Here is a 20,650-nt window from a genome sequence, read left to right on the forward strand (position 1 = left end):
GCTGTCATTTCCATTCCAGACTGTGAGTCACGGCGCACTAGACTGTCTGACTGAGCGAGAGGCGCGCTCTGCTACACCGAGGTACAGAGCTGTCACATGAAACCAACAACAACAAGCCAGACGCTGACGGGCGGTATAAGAGCGGCAGAGGAGAAGTCATTAGCCAGCTCTCCACACACCCTGCACTGCATTATGGGAAAGTGTCAGTCCTCACCGCCGAGCTGACATTCTATTCATGAACCAGGAATCTCAGGATGAACAGTATCTCACATAGTGATATGATTAGGTCACTTGTATAGAACTCATTGGAAAGTTTGAATTCTTCCCCTTTAAGATAGAAAAGAGGCGGGGCTTTGCCTAAAAGAGGGTGGAGCTTAAAGTGATATTTTCCCTCTTCAAATCACCTTATCCTGGTGACCACCGATTTGGCCGTCATTATCGCAGGAAATTAGTCAGTAGATTCAGCCGAGTGACCGCTCCAGTGAAAAGAGGCGGGCTTTTCCTAAAAGAAGGAGGGGCTTAAAGTGATATTTCTCATAGAAAATTATAAAGTCGTCAAGTCACCTCATCTGGGTGACCACCATTGTATTCATGAACCAGGGAGCTCAGGATGAACAGTATCACACATAGACAGTGATATGATTGGGTCACTTGTATAGAACTCATTGGAAAGTTTGAATTCTTCCCCTTTAAGAGACAAAAGAGGTGTGGCTTTGCCTAAAAGAAGAAATTAGTCAGTAGATTTAGCTGACTGACTGCTCCAGTGAAAAGAGGTGGGCTTTGCCTAAAAGAAGGAGGGGCTTAAAGTGGTACGTCCCTTAAAAAATAATTAAGTCCTCAAGTTGCCTCATCTGGATGACCACCATTCTATTCATGAACCGGGAAGCTCAGGATGAACAGTATATCACATAGACAGTGATATGATTGGGTCACTTGTATGGAACTCAATGGGAAGCTTGACTTCTTCTCCTTTAAGATAGAAAAGAGGCGGGGCTTTTCCTAAAAGAAGGAGGGGCTTAAAGTGATATTTCCCTTAGAAAATTATAAAAGTCCTCAACTTGCCTCATCTGGGTGACCACCGATTTGGCCGTCATTACAGCTGGAAATTAGTCAGTAGATTTAGCAGAGTGACCGATCGAGTGAAAGAGGCGGGGATTCCCTAATAGAAGGAGGGGCTTAAAGTGATATTTCTCTTAGAAAATTGTTAAGTCCTCAAGTCGCCTCGTCTGGGTGACTGCCATTGTATTAATGAACCAGGAAGCTCAGGATGAACTGTTCTTAGGGTCTATTTCACGTGACAGTGATATGATTGGGTCACGTTAATAGACCTCTAACACAGTTACCCTCACTGCCAATCTGACGTTCCATCCATGAACCAGGAAGCTCTGGATGAAAAATATCTTTCAAAGACAGTGTTACCATTGTGTCACTATAGAACTCTAACACTGTTACCCTCACCGCCAACCTGACCTTCTATTCATGAACCAGGGAGCTCAGGATGAGCTGGCAGATTAGACGAATTCTCCACACTCTATTACTCTTAGTGATCTCGTCGCAGTCCAGAGGTCACAGGATGGCGGCACGTCCAAGGTGCGGACCCGGTGGCCTGTGCCCAGGACCTGCTTAATGGCCGGCTGTGACCCTGGCGGCTTATTTATGTCTGGCTGCCCCTAGCGGGTCACACATTTACAGGAACCTCTCATCACTTCTGGTAAGATAACTCACAGGTCGGGCACAGGAAGAGGTAGAACGCCGACCACCTCCTCCCCCGCTGCTGCACGCTGCAGATGAGACCAACGTATGCACCAAAAATGTCCTGTCTGCACCGAACGTGAAAACTGAAGAAAAAAGGGACGTGAAACCGGAGGCTGGAGGTGATGGAGAAAGGGGAACGGCGCTTAGATTGGTGGTCATACCGGGAAGTGGCGGGCACGCAGCGCTGGCGTGGCTGACATCTGTGCTGGGTGACATCCTCACCGCAAGACGCTATCAGCAGGAACCCAGCAGTGAGGAGACATATATATATATATATATATAGCAGAGAGGAAGCTGAGAAACTAGTGGTCACAAAGGCAACCCTGGAAATCATGAGGTGACAGCGCCCCTAGTGGTCACGAAGGAACGGAAACCCTGGAGGTCATGAGGTAACAGCGCCCCTAGTGATTATGAGGTAACAGCGCCCCTAGTGGTCACAAAGGAACGGAAACCCTGGAGGTCATGAGGTAACAGTGCCCCTAGTGGTCACGAAAGAATAGCAACCCTGGAGGTCATGAGGTGACAGCGCCCCTAGTGATTATGAGGTAACAGCAGCGCCCCTAGTGATTATGAGGTAACAGCGCCCCTAGTGATTATGAGGTAACAGCGCCCTTAGTAGTCAAAAAGGAACGGCAACCCTAAAGGTTATGAGGTAACAGTGTCCCTTGAGGTCATGAGGTAACAGCGCCCCCAGTGATCATAAAGGGACAGCGCCCCTAGTGATCATGAAGTAACTGCGCCCCCAGTGGTCATGAGTTAAAAGCGTCACTAGAGGTCATGAGGTAACAGCGCATTTAATGGTCATGAGGTAACAGCTCCCCTAGTAGTCACGACAGAACGACAACCCTAGGAGGTCATAAGGTAATAGTGCCACTGGTGGTCATAAAGGAACAGGGCCCCAGAGGTCATGATGTAACAGCGCCCACAGTGGTCATGAGGTAACAGCGCCCCTAGAGGTCATGAGGTAACAGCGCCCCTAGAGGTCATGAGGTAACAGCACCCCCAGTGGTCATGAGGTAACAGCGCCCCTAGAGGTTATGAGGTAACAGCTCCCCCAGTGGTCATGAGGTAACAGCGCCCCTAGAGGTCATGAGGTAACAGCTCCCCCAGTGGTCATGAGGTAACAGCGCCCCTAGAGGTCATGAGGTAACAGCTCCCCCAGTGGTCATGAGGTAACAGCGCCCCTAGAGGTCATGAGGTAACAACACCCCCAGTGGTCATGAGGTAACAGTGCCCCCAGTGATCATAAAGGGACAGCGCCCCCAGTGGTCATGAGGTAACAGCGCCCCCAGTGGTCATGAGGTAACAGCGCCCCCAGTGGTCATGAGGTAACAGCGCCCCTAGAGGTCATGAGGTAACAGCACCCCCAGTGATCATAAAGGAACAGCGCCCCTAGAGGTCATGAGGTAACAGCACCCCCAGTGGTCATGAGGTAACAGCACCCCCAGTGATCATAAAGGAACAGCTCCCCCTAGTGGTTATAAGGGAATAGTACCTGTAGTGGTCATAAAGGAACAGCACCCCTAGTGGTAATGAAGTAACAGAACCTGTAGTGGTCATGAAATAAGAACTCCGCCGTAGTTATGAGGTAGCAGGGCCCCTAGAGGTCATGGAGTAACAGCGCTCCTAGTGGTCAGGACACTGCACATAGAGCTCATGGGGAATATATTTAGAAGCCATGACTCCCCCCCCCCCCTCCCTCTAATAATGTATATATTTATATCTAACAGGAAGTCCATACCAGACAGCTACTTCCTTCCCCAGAAACCAAAGAGAGAAGAGAGTCTGGAGGAGAAGCAGCTGAGTGTACAGAACCCTGCGGCTATATCCGTACTGCATGTCCCTGCCATGGGGGGCTCCCGGGGGGGGGGGGGGGCATCATTGGACATGACACCTACTCATTACTCCGCACACGGCTCCTACCTGGTGGGCCAGGATGTAAATGTTATGCCCCACGGCTCTCGGGGACACCTGGTCGTCGGGGCTGTGCTCATCGTGCTCGCTCTCCAGGCCCTGGTTATAGGCCGCCTTTATTACATCCACCTGGGGACACAAGGAAATTATAACAGTTACTGGGAGGGATCCATAGGAGTGTGTGGGTGCCGCTACTGGGAGGGATCCATAGGAGTGTGTGGGTGCCGCTACTAGGAGGGATCCATAGGAGTGTGTGGGTGCCGCTACTAGGAGGGATCCATAGGAGTGTGTGGGTGCCGCTACTGGGAGGGATCCATAGGAGTGTGTGGGTGCCTCTACTGGGAGGGATTTATAGGAGTGTGTGGGTGCCGCTACTGGGAGGGATCCACAGGTGTGTGTGGGTGCCTCTACTGGGAGGGATCCATAGGAGTGTGTGGGTGCCGCTACTGGGAGGGATCCATAGGAGTGTGTGGGTGCCGCTACTGGGAGGGATCCATAGGAGTGTGTGGGTGCCGCTACTGGGAGGGATCCATAGGTGTGTGTGGGTGCCGCTACTGGGAGGGATCCACAGGTGTGTGTGGGTGCCGCTACATAGACGACGTTCCTCACCAGTTCTCCAGGTCTCATGTTGTACAGGATCCTCTCCGCGTTCTCACTGTCATGGCGACTTTCCATGATGGCCAGCAGCAGCTTGGAGGCGTTGTTCTACAAAAAAGGGATATAAATCACATGACTCCTTAAAGTACAAATCCTCTGGAGAATGGACACAGTGTGCAGGTATAAATTCTTTTTCTATCTCCTACACATAGCACATGCTAAGCTCCGCCCCATGTCATGTTTTGTCCTGGTCTCTCTGTTACTAGAGACAGATTTAGCCTAACAGACTCCGCCCCATGTCATGTTTTGTCCTGGTCTCTCTGTTACTAGAGACAGGCTTAGCTTAACAACAGGCAGTGGACAGAGGATTGCAGGAAAGTTAGACCCCTAGTGGCCAAGACTTTAGAGACGCTTTTTACATAATCTTTCAAATTTTCCTAAACATGGGGCATGCTCCGCACAGTTGTCACCTCATCTAACGTTATGACGACTATGTGTTACCTTCAACTGAAGCACCAGGTCCATGCGGTATCTGCCAAGGGGGTTGATGTCGTTCAGAATTAGGGCGATTATTATATCGATTCCGTTGGATTCATGCGCTGCGATGCACGTCTGCAAAACACATATCACATGTTTTATACTCTGGTCACCTCCGGAGCAGCATTTAGAATTCAGCTTTTTTCCTATTCTCAGTTTGTATGACCCCCCCATATGCGCTGAGATTCAAATTGAATCAGTGGCTGAAGAGGGCATGCTCTGTAAGAGTAGAAGGCATGTTTTATGGTTGTAGAGGGCATGCTCTGTGGGAGCAGAATGTATGTTCTGTAGTTGTAGAGGGCATGCTCTGAGGGAATAGAAGGCATGCTCTGTGGTTGTAGAAGGCATGCTCTGAGAGAATAGAAGGCATGTTCTGTGGTTGTAGAAGGCATGCTCTGTGGGAGCAGAAGGTATGCTCTGTAGTTGTAAAAGGCATGCTCTGTGGGAATAGAAGGCATGCTCTGTGGTTGCAGAGGGCATGCTCTGTGGGAGCAGAAGGTATGCTTTGTAGTTGTAGAGGGCATGCTCTGAGGGAATAGAAGGTATGCTCTGTAGTTGTAGAAGGCATGCTCTGAGAGAATAGAAGGCATGCTCTGTGGGAGCAGAAGGTATGCTCTGTAGTTGTAAAGGGCATGCTCTGTGGGAATAGAAGGCATGCTCTGTGGCTGTAGAGGGCATGCTCTGTGGGAATAGAAGGCATGCTCTGTGACTGTAGAGGGCATGCTCTGTGGGAATAGAAGGCATGCTCTGTGACTGTAGAGGGCATGCTCTGTGGGAATAGAAGGCATGCTCTGTGGTTGTAGAGGGCATGCTCTGTGGTTGTAGAGGGCATGCTCTGTGGTTGTAGAGGGCATGCTCTGTGGTTGTAGAGGGCATGCTCTGTGGTTGTAGAGGGCATGCTCTGTGGGAGGTATCATTTTTACTCCATTCATGACGTAAGGGGGGTTCCATGTGACCAGGAGGCCAGCTCTGCTTCTCATGACATTACCTGATTCTCATGGCAGGGACCCTGGCAATATTCGGTCAGGCTCTCCAGGGTCTGGTTCACCAAGGCCACGTTCCGCTCATTAATATAGAGTCCCAGGAGGCCCAGGCCGCCCGTTGTGCTCCCGCAAATACAGTCCAAGAACTGCAGGGTCTCACACACCAGGTTATAGTTGGTTTTGTTGTTCTGGTTCCTCAAAAAGTTCTAAAAAAACCCACAAAATGTAAAAGTTAACTGGGTGCGATAATGCCCAAAGCTCCAAATCACTCGTGATCATGCTAGAACCATGCCTGCACAGCAAACATCGGGAAATTCTAAAAAACACCAATTGACCTCTATGAGAGACTGCAATGGGCATGCTCTGTGATGAAGAGGTCATTGTGCAGGGAGGGGGAGGAGGGGTTGCCACCATCACCTACTGTCAATAATGTAAGTCTATAGTGGGCACAGACATCATGCATTCACAGCAAGCACCTGGAAATGAGAAAAACAACCTATAGACAGACTGTAGTGAGCATGCTCTGACTCATGTGCAGAGGTCACTGTGCAGGGAGAAGGAGCTGCTCCCGTCACCTATATTATCCTTCTCCAACATCTGATTATGAGGGCAGGCATCATACCCTTACAGCAGAAACCTAAAAATAAGAAAACAACCCATTGACCTTTATGGGGGACTGTAGTGGGCATGCTTTATGTCACGTGGAGATGTCACGACGAAGGATGGGGGGAGAAGAGGAGCAGCTGTTCCTATCACCTAATGTCAATGGGCTACTGATTGCTATCAGAGATTGTAGTGGACACACTCTGTGTCATGTGCAGATAGGAGGAGGGGCAGTGCTTTCTCCTACACTTATTGGTTTCATCCAGTGATATCTGCCTCTAACATGGGATCACTTTGATAAGTGTAGGACAATCATGCTTTACAGGATGGATATTCTTAAGAAAACAACTTATTAACAACTTTGGTAGAGTGTAGTGAGCATGCTCTGTGATGTGTGGAGAGAAGCTGACCCCATTATTGTAAATAGGGTGATCCTGTGCTTTCTACCTCCATTATATGATTCATGTAGCCAGTCATCACGCCTTTAAAGCAGGAACCTGGAAATAAGAAAATTACTTACTGACTTCTTCGGGAAACTGTAGTGGGCATGCTCTATGTCATATACAGAGATCACTGAATCGAAAGCTACAGGAGAAGCTGTTCCCATCATTTATTGTCATGTGTATCTTCAACATATGATCACGTGGACTGCCATCAGAAAATAAACTCATGAAGAGAATACTATGGGACGGTGATGTGGGCATGCTCTGTTATTCAAAGAGATCACCATACAGAGCGAGTTGCTGGTGTGATTCTGAGTTATCTGCCTCCAACATATGATCATGTGGGCAGCCCCTGTGCCTTTATGGCAGGAACCTGGGAGAAGACCTACAGAATTCTGTGGGAAAATGTGGTGGGCATGCTCTATACTATGTACACAGCCCACTGAGCAGAAAGAATGGCTGTTCCCATAGTCAATGGTGTGACTCTGAGCAATCTACCCCCAATGTATGCTGGGGGTAACCATCATGTCTTTTTGGGTTTTATGGGACAATGTTGTGGGCATGCTCTGTGACTCATATTTTACATTAACCCTTTCTTGCTGTGTCTTGTCCCTCTTCAACCAAACTGAAAAAGTAATATAGCATCGAAAAGTCATTGCTGGAGATTTCAAAGCCAAAGAGAAGGAAAGTTGGGGTTGTTGTACCTGTAAGCCGAGGTTATGGTTCTCACAGAGGAGCTGGAGGAACCTGAGGATGGGCTGCATGATGGCGATGACAGGACTGACCGCCACCGCCTCCTCTGCCGTCTTCTCCTCCCCTCCTCCATTATCCCCCCCGGACCCGATCAGGTCCAGGTCTGGGTCTAACTCCTTCCTGTAGACGCAGTAGGCCTTGGAGGTGGCTGAGGACGCCTCCGCCAGCTGCCCCTTCATCCCGTCCTTCAGATGCAGCTGAGAGTCTCGGGCTGAAAAACAATCGGACGTCTGGAAGTTCCATCATCTGACTGGGGGCGGGAATTAAAGGGGATGTCCACTTTACCCCCCCCCCCCCCCCCGCACACACCTATGTATGTGGAAGGAGCAGAGGATCCTTTAACACATTCCCCCCCATACATCACACATTGCCCCCCCTTACATCACACATTGCCCCCCCTTACATCACACATTGCCCCCCCTTACATCACACATTGCCCCCCCCCTTACATCACACACTGCCCCCCTTACATCACACATTGCCCCCCCTTACATCACACATTGGCCCCCCATACATCACACATTGCCCCCCCATACATCACACATTGCCCCCCCTTACATCACACATTGCCCCCCAATACATCACACATTGCCCCCCTATACATTACACATTGCCCCCCCCCTTACATCACACATTGCCCCCCCCTTACATCACACATTGCCCCCCCTTACATCACACATTGCCCCCCCTTACATCATACATTGCCCCCCAATACATCACACATTGCCCCCCCCATACATCACACATTGCCCCCCCCATACATCACACATTGCCCCCCAATACATCACACATTGCCCCCCATACATCACACATTGCCCCCCCCTTACATCACACATTGCCCCCCAATACATCACACATTGCCCCCCTATACATTACACATTACCCCCCTTACATCACACATTGCCCTCCCCCATACATCACACACTGCCCCCCCCTTACATCACACACTGCCCCCCCTTACATCACACATTGCCCCCCATACATCACACATTGCCCCCCCTTGCATCACACATTGCCCCCCTTACATCACACATTGCCCCCCAATACACCACACATTGCCCCCCTATACATCACACATTGCCCCCCCATACATCACACATTGCCCCCCATACATCACACATTGCCCCCCATACATCACACATTGCCCCCCCTTACATCATACATTGCCCCCCCCCATACATCACACATTGCCCCCCCAATACATCACACATTGCCCCCCCATACATCACACATTGCCCCCCATACATTACACATTGCCCCCCCATACATCACACATTGCCCCCCAATACATCACACATTGCCCCCCCATACATCACACATTGCCCCCCCATACATCACACATTGCCCCCCCATACATCACACATTGCCCCCCCCTTACATCACACATTGGCCCCCATACATCACACATTACCCTCCCCCATACATCACACACTGCCCCCCATACATCACACATTACCCTCCCCCATACATCACACACTGCCCCCCATACATCACACATTACCCTCCCCCATACATCACACACTGCCCCCCATACATCACACATTGCCCCCCCTTACATCACATCACACATTGACCCCCCTATACATCACACATTGCCCCCCATACATCACACATTGACCCCTATACATCACACATTGCCCCCCATACATCACACATTGACCCCCCTATACATCACACATTGCCCCCCATACATCACACATTGCCCCCCATACATCACACATTGACCCCCCTATACATCACACATTGCCCCCCATACATCACACATTGACCCCCCTATACATCACACATTGCCCCCCATACATCACACATTGCCCCCCCCATACATCACACATTACCCTCCCCCATACATCACACACTGCCCCCCATACATCACACATTGCCCCCCCTTACATCACATCACACATTGACCCCCCTATACATCACACATTGCCCCCCATACATCACACATTGGCCCCCCATACATCACACATTGCCCCCCCATACATCACACATTGGCCCCCCCTTACATCACACATTGCCCCCCCCTTACATCATACATTGCCCCCCAATACATCACACATTGCCCCCCCCATACATCACACATTGCCCCCCCCCATACATCACACATTGCCCCCCAATACATCACACATTGCCCCCCATACATCACACATTGCCCCCCCTTACATCACACATTGCCCCCCAATACATCACACATTGCCCCCCTATACATTACACATTGCCCCCCTTACATCACACATTGCCCCCCCTTGCATCACACATTGCCCCCCTTACATCACACATTGCCCCCCAATACACCACACATTGCCCCCCTATACATCACACATTGCCCCCCCATACATCACACATTGCCCCCCATACATCACACATTGCCCCCCCCTTACATCACACATTGGCCCCCCTATACATCACACATTGCCCCCCCATACATCACACATTGCCCCCCATACATCACACATTGCCCCCCATACATCACACATTGCCCCCCCATACATCACACATTGCCCCCCCAATACATCACACATTGCCCCCCCAATACATCACACATTGCCCCCCCCATACATCACACATTGCCCCCCCCTTACATCACACATTGGCCCCCATACATCACACATTACCCTCCCCCATACATCACACACTGCCCCCCATACATCACACATTGCCCCCCCTTACATCACATCACACATTGACCCCCCTATACATCACACATTGCCCCCCATACATCACACATTGCCCCCCATACATCACACATTGCCCCCCCCCATACCTCACACATTGCCCCCCCCCATACCTCACACATTGCCCCCCATACATCACACATTGCCCCCCATACATCACACATTGCCCCCCATACATCACACATTGCCCCCCCTTACATCACACACTGCCCCCCATAGACCCCGGCCTGCTACCTCTGCGTTTGGGCAGTGAGACTGATTCGTAGTCCTCGTCCTTCTTCTTGGAGCCCAGGTCGATGGTGGTGACGGTGACGGTGGCGCGGATCTCCAGCTGGGCCGCTCTCATCCGGTCATACAGAACCTTAAAGAACTTCTCAGACTTCTTCTGTTCATTGAGTTGATGGTAAAAGGAGCCCTGACGGAAAGATCCGGAGTCACACGGAACGTACAGCATAGAGAGGAGCAGCAACCATACTGCCCCCCAGTGGTGCAGCCCCTATACCCCTCCCCCATACAGTGGTGCAGCCCCTATATCCCTCCCCCATACAGTGGTACAGCCCCTATACCCCCCCATACAGTGGTGCAGCCCCTATACCCCTCCCCCATACAGTGGTGCAGCCCCTATACCCCCCCCCATACAGTGGTACAGCCCCTATAACCCCCCCCATACAGTGGTACAGCCCCTATACCCCCCCCCCATACAGTGGTGCAGCCGCTATACCCCCCCGCATACCCTGGTGCAGCCCCTATACCCCCCCCCCATACAGTGGTACAGCCCCTATACCCCCCATACACTGGTACAGCCACCATACCCCTTCCCCATACACTGGTACAGCCCCTATACCCTCCATACACGGGTACAGCCACCATACTGCCCCCCATACACTGGTACAGCCACCATACTGCCCCCCATACACTGGTACAGCCCCTATACCCTCCATACACGGGTACAGCCACCATACTGCCCCCCATACACTGGTACAGCCACCATACTGCCCCCCATACACTGGTACAGCCACCATACTGCCCCCCATACACTGGTACAGCCCCTATACCCTCCATACACGGGTACAGCCACCATACTGCCCCCCATACACTGGTACAGCCACCATACTGCCCCCCATACACTGGTACAGCCACCATACTGCCCCCCATACACTGGTACAGCCACCATACTCCCCCATACAGTGGTGCAGCCACCATACCCCTCCCCCATACAGTGGTGCAGCCACCATACCCCTCCCCCATACAGTGGTGCAGCCACCATACCCCTCCCCCATACAGTGGTGCAGCCACCATACCCCTCCCCCATACACTGGTGCAGCCCCTCTCCCCCCCATACAGTGGTGCAGCCACCATACCCCTCCCCCATACCCTGGTGCAGCCCCTATACCCCTCCCCCATACAGTGGTGCAGCCACCATACCCCTCCCCCATACAGTGGTGCAGCCACCATACCCCTCCCCCATACAGTGGTACAGCCCCTATACCCCTCCCCCATACACTGGTACAGCCCCTATACCCCTCCTCCATACGGTGATGCAGCCCCTATACCCCTCCTCCATATGGTGATGCAGCCCCTATACCCCTCCTCCATACGGTGATGCAGCCCCTATACCCCTCCTCCATACGGTGATGCAGCCCCTATACCCCTCCTCCATACGGTGATGCAGCCCCTATACCCCTCCTCCATATGGTGATGCAGCCCTATACCCCTCCTCCATATGGTGATGCAGCCCCTATACCCCTCCCCCATACACTGGTACAGCCCCTATACCCCTCCTCCATATGGTGATGCAGCCCCTATACCCCTCCCCCATATGGTGATGCAGCCCCTATACCCCTCCTCCATACGGTGATGCAGCCCCTATACCCCTCCTCCATACGGTGATGCAGCCCCTATACCCCTCCTCCATACGGTGATGCAGCCCCTATACCCCTCCTCCATATGGTGATGCAGCCCCTATACCCCTCCTCCATACGGTGATGCAGCCCCTATACCCCTCCTCCATATGGTGATGCAGCCCCTATACCCCTCCTCCATACGGTGATGCAGCCCCTATACCCCTCCTCCATACGGTGATGCAGCCCCTATACCCCTCCTCCATATGGTGATGCAGCCCCTATACCCCTCCTCCATATGGTGATGCAGCCCCTGTACCCCTCCTCCATGTGGTGATGCAGCCCCTATACCCCGCCATACCTGGATCTGGGTGTTGCCCCCCTCCAGTAAGGCGATGCCCAGCAGGATGCCCTCAGAGAAGATGCGGTCGTTCTTGGTGTTGACGATGACGTCGATGATGAGTTCGGAGGCTCCTTCCTTATCCAGGAGACACTGGATGTCGCTCATGGAGGCGCCGCTCTTGCGGTCACTCTCCTGGGCGCTATATCCTGCCGAGAAACGGACGGACGGGGTCAGATACATGACGGCATCAACGCCCCTTCACATCTCTGCAGTTTTCACTTAATTTTAAGTTTTTACATATTTTTTCTTAACTGGAAACCATCAACAAGCAGGTTCATTGCTGTTGACTGATCTTGTCCAAAATGTGAACACCTGGGCCGACTCATGAACATAATATATAAAAGTGTCCACATAAATCCATATATACCAATACATAGAAAGACATAACACGGGGGAAGTCAGTCACCAGCAGCTTGCTGACAGTTTCCTCCATGATAAAACACAGGGTCACTATCTGCACATCATCAAAAGCAATGGGGGAGCTTTATTTAACATGGTGTAAAGTGAAACTGGCTCAGTCGCCCCTAGCAACCAATCAGATTCCACCTTTCATCTTCCAAAGAGTCTGTGAGGAATGAAAGGTGGAATCTGATTGGTTGCTAGGGGCAACTGAGCCAGTCTCACTTTACACCATGTCTGATAAATCTCCCCCAATATATATATCATAGAGGTCAGCACCTCCAGACGGTCCCGGCTTACTGAATCCTACAGGCCCGCTCACTGACGATCCAGGATCACCCTTGAAGTAGCGATTCAGGAGAATCTTCCGCAATGTTAATCCCTGTACAAAATTTTAGAAAAAAACTTTATTAATACATTAAACACTAACACCAATAGGTAAAGTTATTCCCATTATAAACTACCCCCCCCCCCCAATAAATAAAAGAAATTGCCTCCCTGTGTTAATAGAAAATTTGTCTACAATGATTGTCTATGATCATAGAGATGAGAGCAGGGAGGGGATAGAGAGGACTGTGCAGCTGTAACTATAAGACCACACAGTTCTCTCTATGATCACAGAGATGAGAGCAGGGAGGGGATAGAGAGGACTGTGCAGCTGTAACTATAAGACCACACAGTTCTCTCTATGATCACAGAGATGAGAGCAGGGAGGGGACAGAGAGGACTGTGCAGCTGTAACTGAATGACCACACAGTTCTATGATCATAGAGAGGAGTGCAGGGAGGGGATAGAGAGGACTGTGCAGCTGTAACTATAAGACCACACAGTTCTCTCTATGATCATAGAGATGAGTGCAGGGAGGGGATAGAGAGGACTGTGCAGCTGTAACTATAAGACCACACAGTTCTCTCTATGATCATAGAGATGAGTGCAGGGAGGGGATAGAGAGGACTGTGCAGCTGTAACTATAAGACCACACAGTTCTCTCTATGATCATAGAGATGAGTGCAGGGAGGAGATAGAGAGGACTGTGCAGCTGTAACTATAAGACCACACAGTTCTCTCTATGATCATAGAGATGAGTGCAGGGAGGAGATAGAGAGGACTGTGCAGCTGTATCTGTATGACCACACAGTTCTATGATCATAGAGAGGAGTGCAGGGAGGGGATAGAGAGGACTGTGCAGCTGTAACTATAAGACCACACAGTTCTCTCTATGATCATAGAGATGAGTGCAGGGAGGGGATAGAGAGGACTGTGCAGCTGTAACTATAAGACCACACAGTTCTCTCTATGATCATAGAGATGAGTGCAGGGAGGAGATAGAGAGGACTGTGCAGCTGTATCTGTATGACTACACAGTTCTATGATCATAGAGATGAGTGCAGGGAGGGGATAGAGAGGACTGTGCAGCAGTATGGTCACACAGTTCTCTCTCTGACTGGGCAGAGTGATTCCGAGGACTTTAACACTTGACACGTTGTGTTCCCCTATTACACCTAACCCCCATTAACGTGAATAGGGCAGAGCTGCAGTACCCACCACAACCTGTATACAAGGGTGACGCTACTTAGAAAATAAAAACAGTTGCCATATTTTCTTTATTCAGTATGACCCCTTTAAACTACCCAAGTCCCAAGTGTTAAAGGGGGACTCCATCCTGCGGAGGCAATCTATTGGTTCTCAGCCCCTTTAATGAGGGTCGGCGCCCCTTTAATTTCCCACGACTGATATAGACAACCCTGCAGCCTGGAAACACGTTGTGCTTTATGTAGAGACGGATCAGGACAGAGACACAAGCCCAGACAATTAGCGGCGAGCTCCTCCGCCAGAGCGCGGCGCGGAGATGTGACTGTGCTTTGTGTCACCGAGACGGGAGAAGGACTCGGGCCTGTCTGCCTCTTCCCAAGGTCTGCCCTTTAAAGCATAATAAATGAAATCAGTTGCAGGGCGCGCGTCTCGTCTGACCTGTGTGGGCCGACTCCACAGCGTACGGCATGTAGGACACACCGTTACCATGGATACAGCACATGAGTTTAGGTGTAGGAGTCAGACACTGTAAACATGACGGAATAGTCTGTCTCCCAGTACTGAGCGCGCCCTGCAGCAGCCCAACCCCGCCGGGAGCGCAGCTCTGGAGTATAATACAGCAGTGCAATGTATGTACACAGTGACCCCCACCAGCAGAATAGTGAGTGCAGCTCTGGAGGATAATACAGGATCAGTAATGTAATGTATGTACACAGTGACCCCCACCAGCAGAATAGTGAGTGCAGCTCTGGGGTATAATACAGGATGTAACTCAGGATCAGTAATGTATGTACACAGTGACCCCCACCAGCAGAATAGTGAGTGCAGCTCTGGGGTATAATACAGGATGTAACTCAGGATCAGTAATGTAATGTATGTACACAGTGACCCCACCAGCAGTATAGTGAGTGCAGCTCTGGAGTATAATACAGGATGTAACTCCGGATCAGTAATGTAATGTATGTACACAGTGACCCCACCAGCAGAATAGAGAATGCAGCTCTGGGGTATAATACAGGATGGAACTCAGGATCAGTAATGTATGTACACAGTGACCCCACCAGCAGAATAGTGAGTGCAGCTCTGGGGTATAATACAGGATGTAACTCAGGATTAGTAATGTAATGTATGTACACAGTGATCCCACCAGCAGAATAGTGAGTGCAGCTCTGGGGTATAATACAGGATGTAACTCAGGATCAGTAATGTAATGTATGTACACAGTGATCCCACCAGCAGAATAGTGAGTGCAGCTCTGGGGTATAATACAGGATGTAACTCAGGATCAATAATGTATGTACACAGTGACCCCACCAGCAGAATAGTGAGTGCAGCTCTGGGGTATAATACAGGATGGAACTCAGGATCAGTAATGTAATGTATGTACACAGTGACCCCACCAGCAGAATAGTGAGTGCAGCTCTGGGGTATAATACAGGATGTCACTCAGTAATGTAATGTATGTACACAGTGACCCCACCAGCAGAATAGTGAGTGCAGCTCTGGGGTATAATACAGGATGGAACTCAGGATCAGTAATGTAATGTATGTACACAGTGACCCCACCAGCAGAATAGTGAGTGCAGCTCTGGGGTATAATACAGGACGTAACTCAGGATCAGTAATGTATGTACACAGTGACCCCACCAGCAGAATAGTGAGTGCAGCTCTGGAGTATAATACAGGATGTAACTCAGGATCAGTAATGTAATGTATGTACACAGTGACCCCACCAGCAGAATAGTGAGCGCAGCTCTGGAGTATAATACAGGATGTAACTCAGGATCAGTAATGTATGTACACAGTGAATAGTGAGTGCAGCTCTGGAGTATAATACAGGATGTAACTCAGGATCAGTAATGTATGTACACAGTGACCCCACCAGCAGAATAGTGAGCGCAGCTCTGGGGTATAATACAGGATGTAACTCAGGATCAGTAATGTATGTACACAGTGACCCCACCAGCAGAATAGTGAGTGCAGCTCTGGGGTATAATACAGGATGTAACTCAGGATCAGTATTGTAATGTATGTACACATAGTGAATAATGAGTGCAGCTCTGGAGTATACTGCAGGATCAGTCCTGTATACTGTACTCCTCCTATACGGGATAGTATGGGGTCTGTATATCGGCTCGGAGGGCAGCGAACAGTTAATTGATTGGCAGCCTCTGCAGGCAGCGTTTCCGTTTTTCCGTCGGTCACATGACGTTTAGGAGAAACATCGCAATTAATGGCTTTCTGCCGATCGGGGCCCAAAGTGCTTCATCATGAGCGGCGCTGTAAAGCGTTGTCTGCTGCGAAATCTCTGAATTTACAATTTACTAAAACAAGTGCTTCATTTTTCTGGGAAACATTATTCAATATAGATAAAAGGCGGCACTTACCGTCATCTCGCCCGATTGTCTCGCCCTGATTTACACAGCGCCGAAAAAAGGGGAAAAAAAACTGCGCTGGTTAACCCTTCGCCTGGCGCCCACAAAACCGAGAAACGATAATCCCCCCCCCCTGCCGCAATCAGCCGCCCTCGCCGCTCGCCGGCGCCAATCACAAGGGAACCTGATGAAGCCGGCGGCGCTGACATTACGGCGGCTTTGTGGTACAATCAGACACAAGTGCTCGGCTTTCTAATTACCGCTTCACGAATACGAATTCAAGAGGGCGAAATGAAGCGGCTACTGCTGCTCAGCCGGGAACTACCGGGAGGGTGTACGTTTTTTTTTGTTTTTTTTTAAGTTTTACACATCAGCGCCCATGTAATCAGCTGTGCGGCGGAGCGAGGAAAGGGGGCGTCGCCCTAATAGAAATCACATGACCAGGGGAGTTTAAAGGGCGAGAAGACTGATCGTCATTGCTTTAATTAATTATTAACCCCCTTTAAGAAGAGATCAGCTGATCACAGCCGGCTGGAGAGGATGAGTGGCTGCACAGCAGCGGCCACTACAGGTGACATGTGGTATTACATGTGGCATATGGGACAGCACCAGATATGACGGGGGTCTTATACACGGAGACGTCCTATCCTGATATCAGGGGGGTCCTATACACATGTATTTAAAAATCTCCAGTCTTCCAGTACTTAGCAGCTGCTGTATATCCTGCAGGAAGTGTTGTATTCTTTCCAGTCTGACACAGTGCTCTCTGCTGCCACCTCTGTTCAGAGCAGTAAAGGTTTTCTATGGGGATTTGTTGCTGCTCTGGACAGTTCCTGACATGGACAGAGGTGGCAGCAGAGAGCACTGTGTCAGACTTGAGAGAATACACCACTTCCTGCAGGACATACAGCAGCTGATAAGTACTGGAGGACTGGAGATTTTTAAATAGAAGTAAATTACAAATCTATATATCTTTCTGACACCAGTTGATTTGAAAGAAAAGAATTTCCCTGGAGTTCCCCTTTAAGCCCTATAACCTTAGCATGCTGCAGCACGGACATTTGAGTCTTCGGCTCCTGCTCTGATGGTCTGCGCATGAGCGGCCTGAGAACAGGGGTCGGAGGTTGAACGATATTTGAACGAGATGAAATCTTCAGATCTAAAGTAGACGTAAACGTTCCGGCGTTTTCTTTAAACTATTTACATAAAACCGTAAAAAGATCGGGCAGGAATCCGACAAGATGATGAGTATCATTGCCTGACATCTCGGGAGCATCTGCTCGCCGACTCCTCTCCGAAAACATTTACCAACACCGCCTGCCAACGCGTTCCACTCAAGTACAATAACACCTGGACGTGGCGTGCAGGGGAGCGCGGCCGTCATCCAACAACGTGCCCAAACTGTCAGGCAGCGCGCAGATACAGGGAGCAGGGGGGGCAGGAAGGAACGGGGCAAAGCAGATGCCAATAATGAAGAGATTTATCTTGGTTCTGGCAGCGAAACCCGTCGGTCCTGGCAGGGCTGCATCACTAGCTGGCACAGGGCGGAGGCACCGAGGAGGCACAGCAGTGATTTAGGAGAGAAAAGAAGCACAATTTACTCCCAGCGGCAGCGGTAAGATGGAGAGCTTGGCCGAATGCGCTGCTGACTATGAAAAATGTTCCTGTCCGGGCAGCGGCACAAAAAAGCCTGACTGCTGGATTTATGGCCGGGAGCGGCGAGGCGTTCATACCTCAGCGGGCCTGATATTTAAGAATGAAGAGATGGAGATGATTCCAGACTGTGCACAACCGCAGCCACCACACCAACCGTATACATCGTATCCTGGGGGCTCATAGCAGGCCGAATAAGAGAGTCCCGGAGGGGGGGCCCTGCCAGATATTATACAGGGAGATAATACACCTGTAGAAGGGACATAGGGGGGAAGAATTATAGTAGTTATATCCCTGTATATAGGAGCAGTATTATAGTAGTATATTCCTGTATATAGGAGCATTATTATAGTAGGTATATTCCTGTATATAGGAGCAGTATTATAGTAGTTATATTCCTGTATATAGGGAGCAGTATTATAGTAGTTATATTCCTGTATATAGGGGCAGTATTATAGTAGTTATATTCCTGTATATAGGGGCAGTATTATAGTAGTTATACACGAACTGGAGAGAATGGAACGGCTGCACATCCCATCTATGGCTGATACTAATGCCGCCAGGCCTAAATTAAAAATCAACACCAGAGTGTCTGTATATGAATTGATCAAACCATATTGCCCCGTGTACCACCGCGCAGGTCCTCTGGTCCACACGGGTCCCTACGCTAACGCCACACCGTGTCGGTCAGCGACCGCCAACCCCGCAAAGCGTGCACGTGCAGGGAAGGGAGGCCATGGAACGGCCCTGCAACCCCAATGTCACAGGACCAGACCCAAAAGGCCCCACCAAAACCCAGCCAGCACCACCGGCGGGGAAGGCTGCCCCCAAACGACACAAGTATGGATATGGTATTACACTTACCATTGCTGCTCTCACAGAATGGGGAAGACATAGGGTCCAGACATGTGAGCACAGACATATCCTGCTAATTTTGGTCATGTGGGTCTTATAAAGGAGTGCTAGCTGTTCAGAGAGGGAGAATTGCAAAACACGAACTGGAGAGAATGGAACGGCTGCACATCCCATCTATGGCTGATACTAATGCCGCCAGGCCTATATTAAAAATCAACACCAGAGTGTCTGTATATGAATTGATCAAACCATATTGCCCCGTGTACCACCGCGCAGGTCCTCTGGTCCACACGGGTCCCTACGCTAACGCCACACCGTGTCGGTCAGCGACCGCCAACCCCGCAAAGCGTGCACGTGCAGGGAAGGGAGGCCATGGAACGGCCCTGCAACCCCAATGTCACAGGACCAGACCCAAAAGGCCCCACCAAAACCCAGCCAGCACCACCGGCGGGGAAGGCTGCCCCCAAACGACACAAGTATGGATATGGTATTACACTTACCATTGCTGCTCTCACAGAATGGGGAAGACATAGGGTCCAGACATGTGAGCACAGACATATCCTGCTAATTTTGGTCATGTGGGTCTTATAAAGGAGTGCTAGCTGTTCAGAGAGGGAGAATTGCAAAACACGAACTGGAGAGAATGGAACGGCTGCACATCCCATCTATGGCTGATACTAATGCCGCCAGGCCTAAATTAAAAATCAACACCAGAGTGTCTGTATATGAATTGATCAAACCATATTGCCCCGTGTACCACCGCGCAGGTCCTCTGGTCCACACGGGTCCCTACGCTAACGCCACACCGTGTCGGTCAGCGACCGCCAACCCCGCAAAGCGTGCACGTGCAGGGAAGGGAGGCCATGGAACGGCCCTGCAACCCCAATGTCACAGGACCAGACCCAAAAGGCCCCACCAAAACCCAGCCAGCACCACCGGCGGGGAAGGCTGCCCCCAAACGACACAAGTATGGATATGGTATTACACTTACCATTGCTGCTCTCACAGAATGGGGAAGACATAGGGTCCAGACATGTGAGCACAGACATATCCTGCTAATTTTGGTCATGTGGGTCTTATAAAGGAGTGCTAGCTGTTCAGAGAGGGAGAATTGCAAAACACGAACTGGAGAGAATGGAACGGCTGCACATCCCATCTATGGCTGATACTAATGCCGCCAGGCCTAGGAGCAGTATTATAGTAGTTATATTCCTGTATATAGGGAGCAGTATTATAGTAGTTATATTCCTGTATATAGGGGCAGTATTATAGTAGTTATATTCCTGTATATAGGGGCAGTATTATAGTAGTTATATTCCTGTATATAGGAG

General features: G+C 50.4%; 1 protein-coding gene across 2 annotated transcripts in view; it reads right to left on the bottom strand.

The window, feature by feature from the left end:
- ITPR2 (inositol 1,4,5-trisphosphate receptor type 2) overlaps positions 1 to 20,650 on the bottom strand; it is a 185,930-nt gene that overhangs the window by 63,857 nt on the left and 101,423 nt on the right. For both annotated transcript variants that reach the window (XM_069965955.1, XM_069965946.1), the window contains exons 38-45: positions 13,183 to 13,285; positions 12,463 to 12,650; positions 10,495 to 10,675; positions 7,537 to 7,796; positions 5,792 to 5,992; positions 4,768 to 4,878; positions 4,279 to 4,374; positions 3,679 to 3,798 (exon numbers count right to left, since the gene is read on the bottom strand). In XM_069965955.1, the coding sequence (XP_069822056.1) occupies positions 3,679 to 3,798; positions 4,279 to 4,374; positions 4,768 to 4,878; positions 5,792 to 5,992; positions 7,537 to 7,796; positions 10,495 to 10,675; positions 12,463 to 12,650; positions 13,183 to 13,285 (1,260 nt within the window). The remainder of the gene's footprint in view (positions 1 to 3,678; positions 3,799 to 4,278; positions 4,375 to 4,767; positions 4,879 to 5,791; positions 5,993 to 7,536; positions 7,797 to 10,494; positions 10,676 to 12,462; positions 12,651 to 13,182; positions 13,286 to 20,650) is intronic.

The sequence above is a fragment of the Dendropsophus ebraccatus genome, chromosome 1, assembly GCF_027789765.1.
Source record: "Dendropsophus ebraccatus isolate aDenEbr1 chromosome 1, aDenEbr1.pat, whole genome shotgun sequence".
In the NCBI taxonomy this organism is placed as follows: Eukaryota; Metazoa; Chordata; class Amphibia; order Anura; family Hylidae; genus Dendropsophus; species Dendropsophus ebraccatus.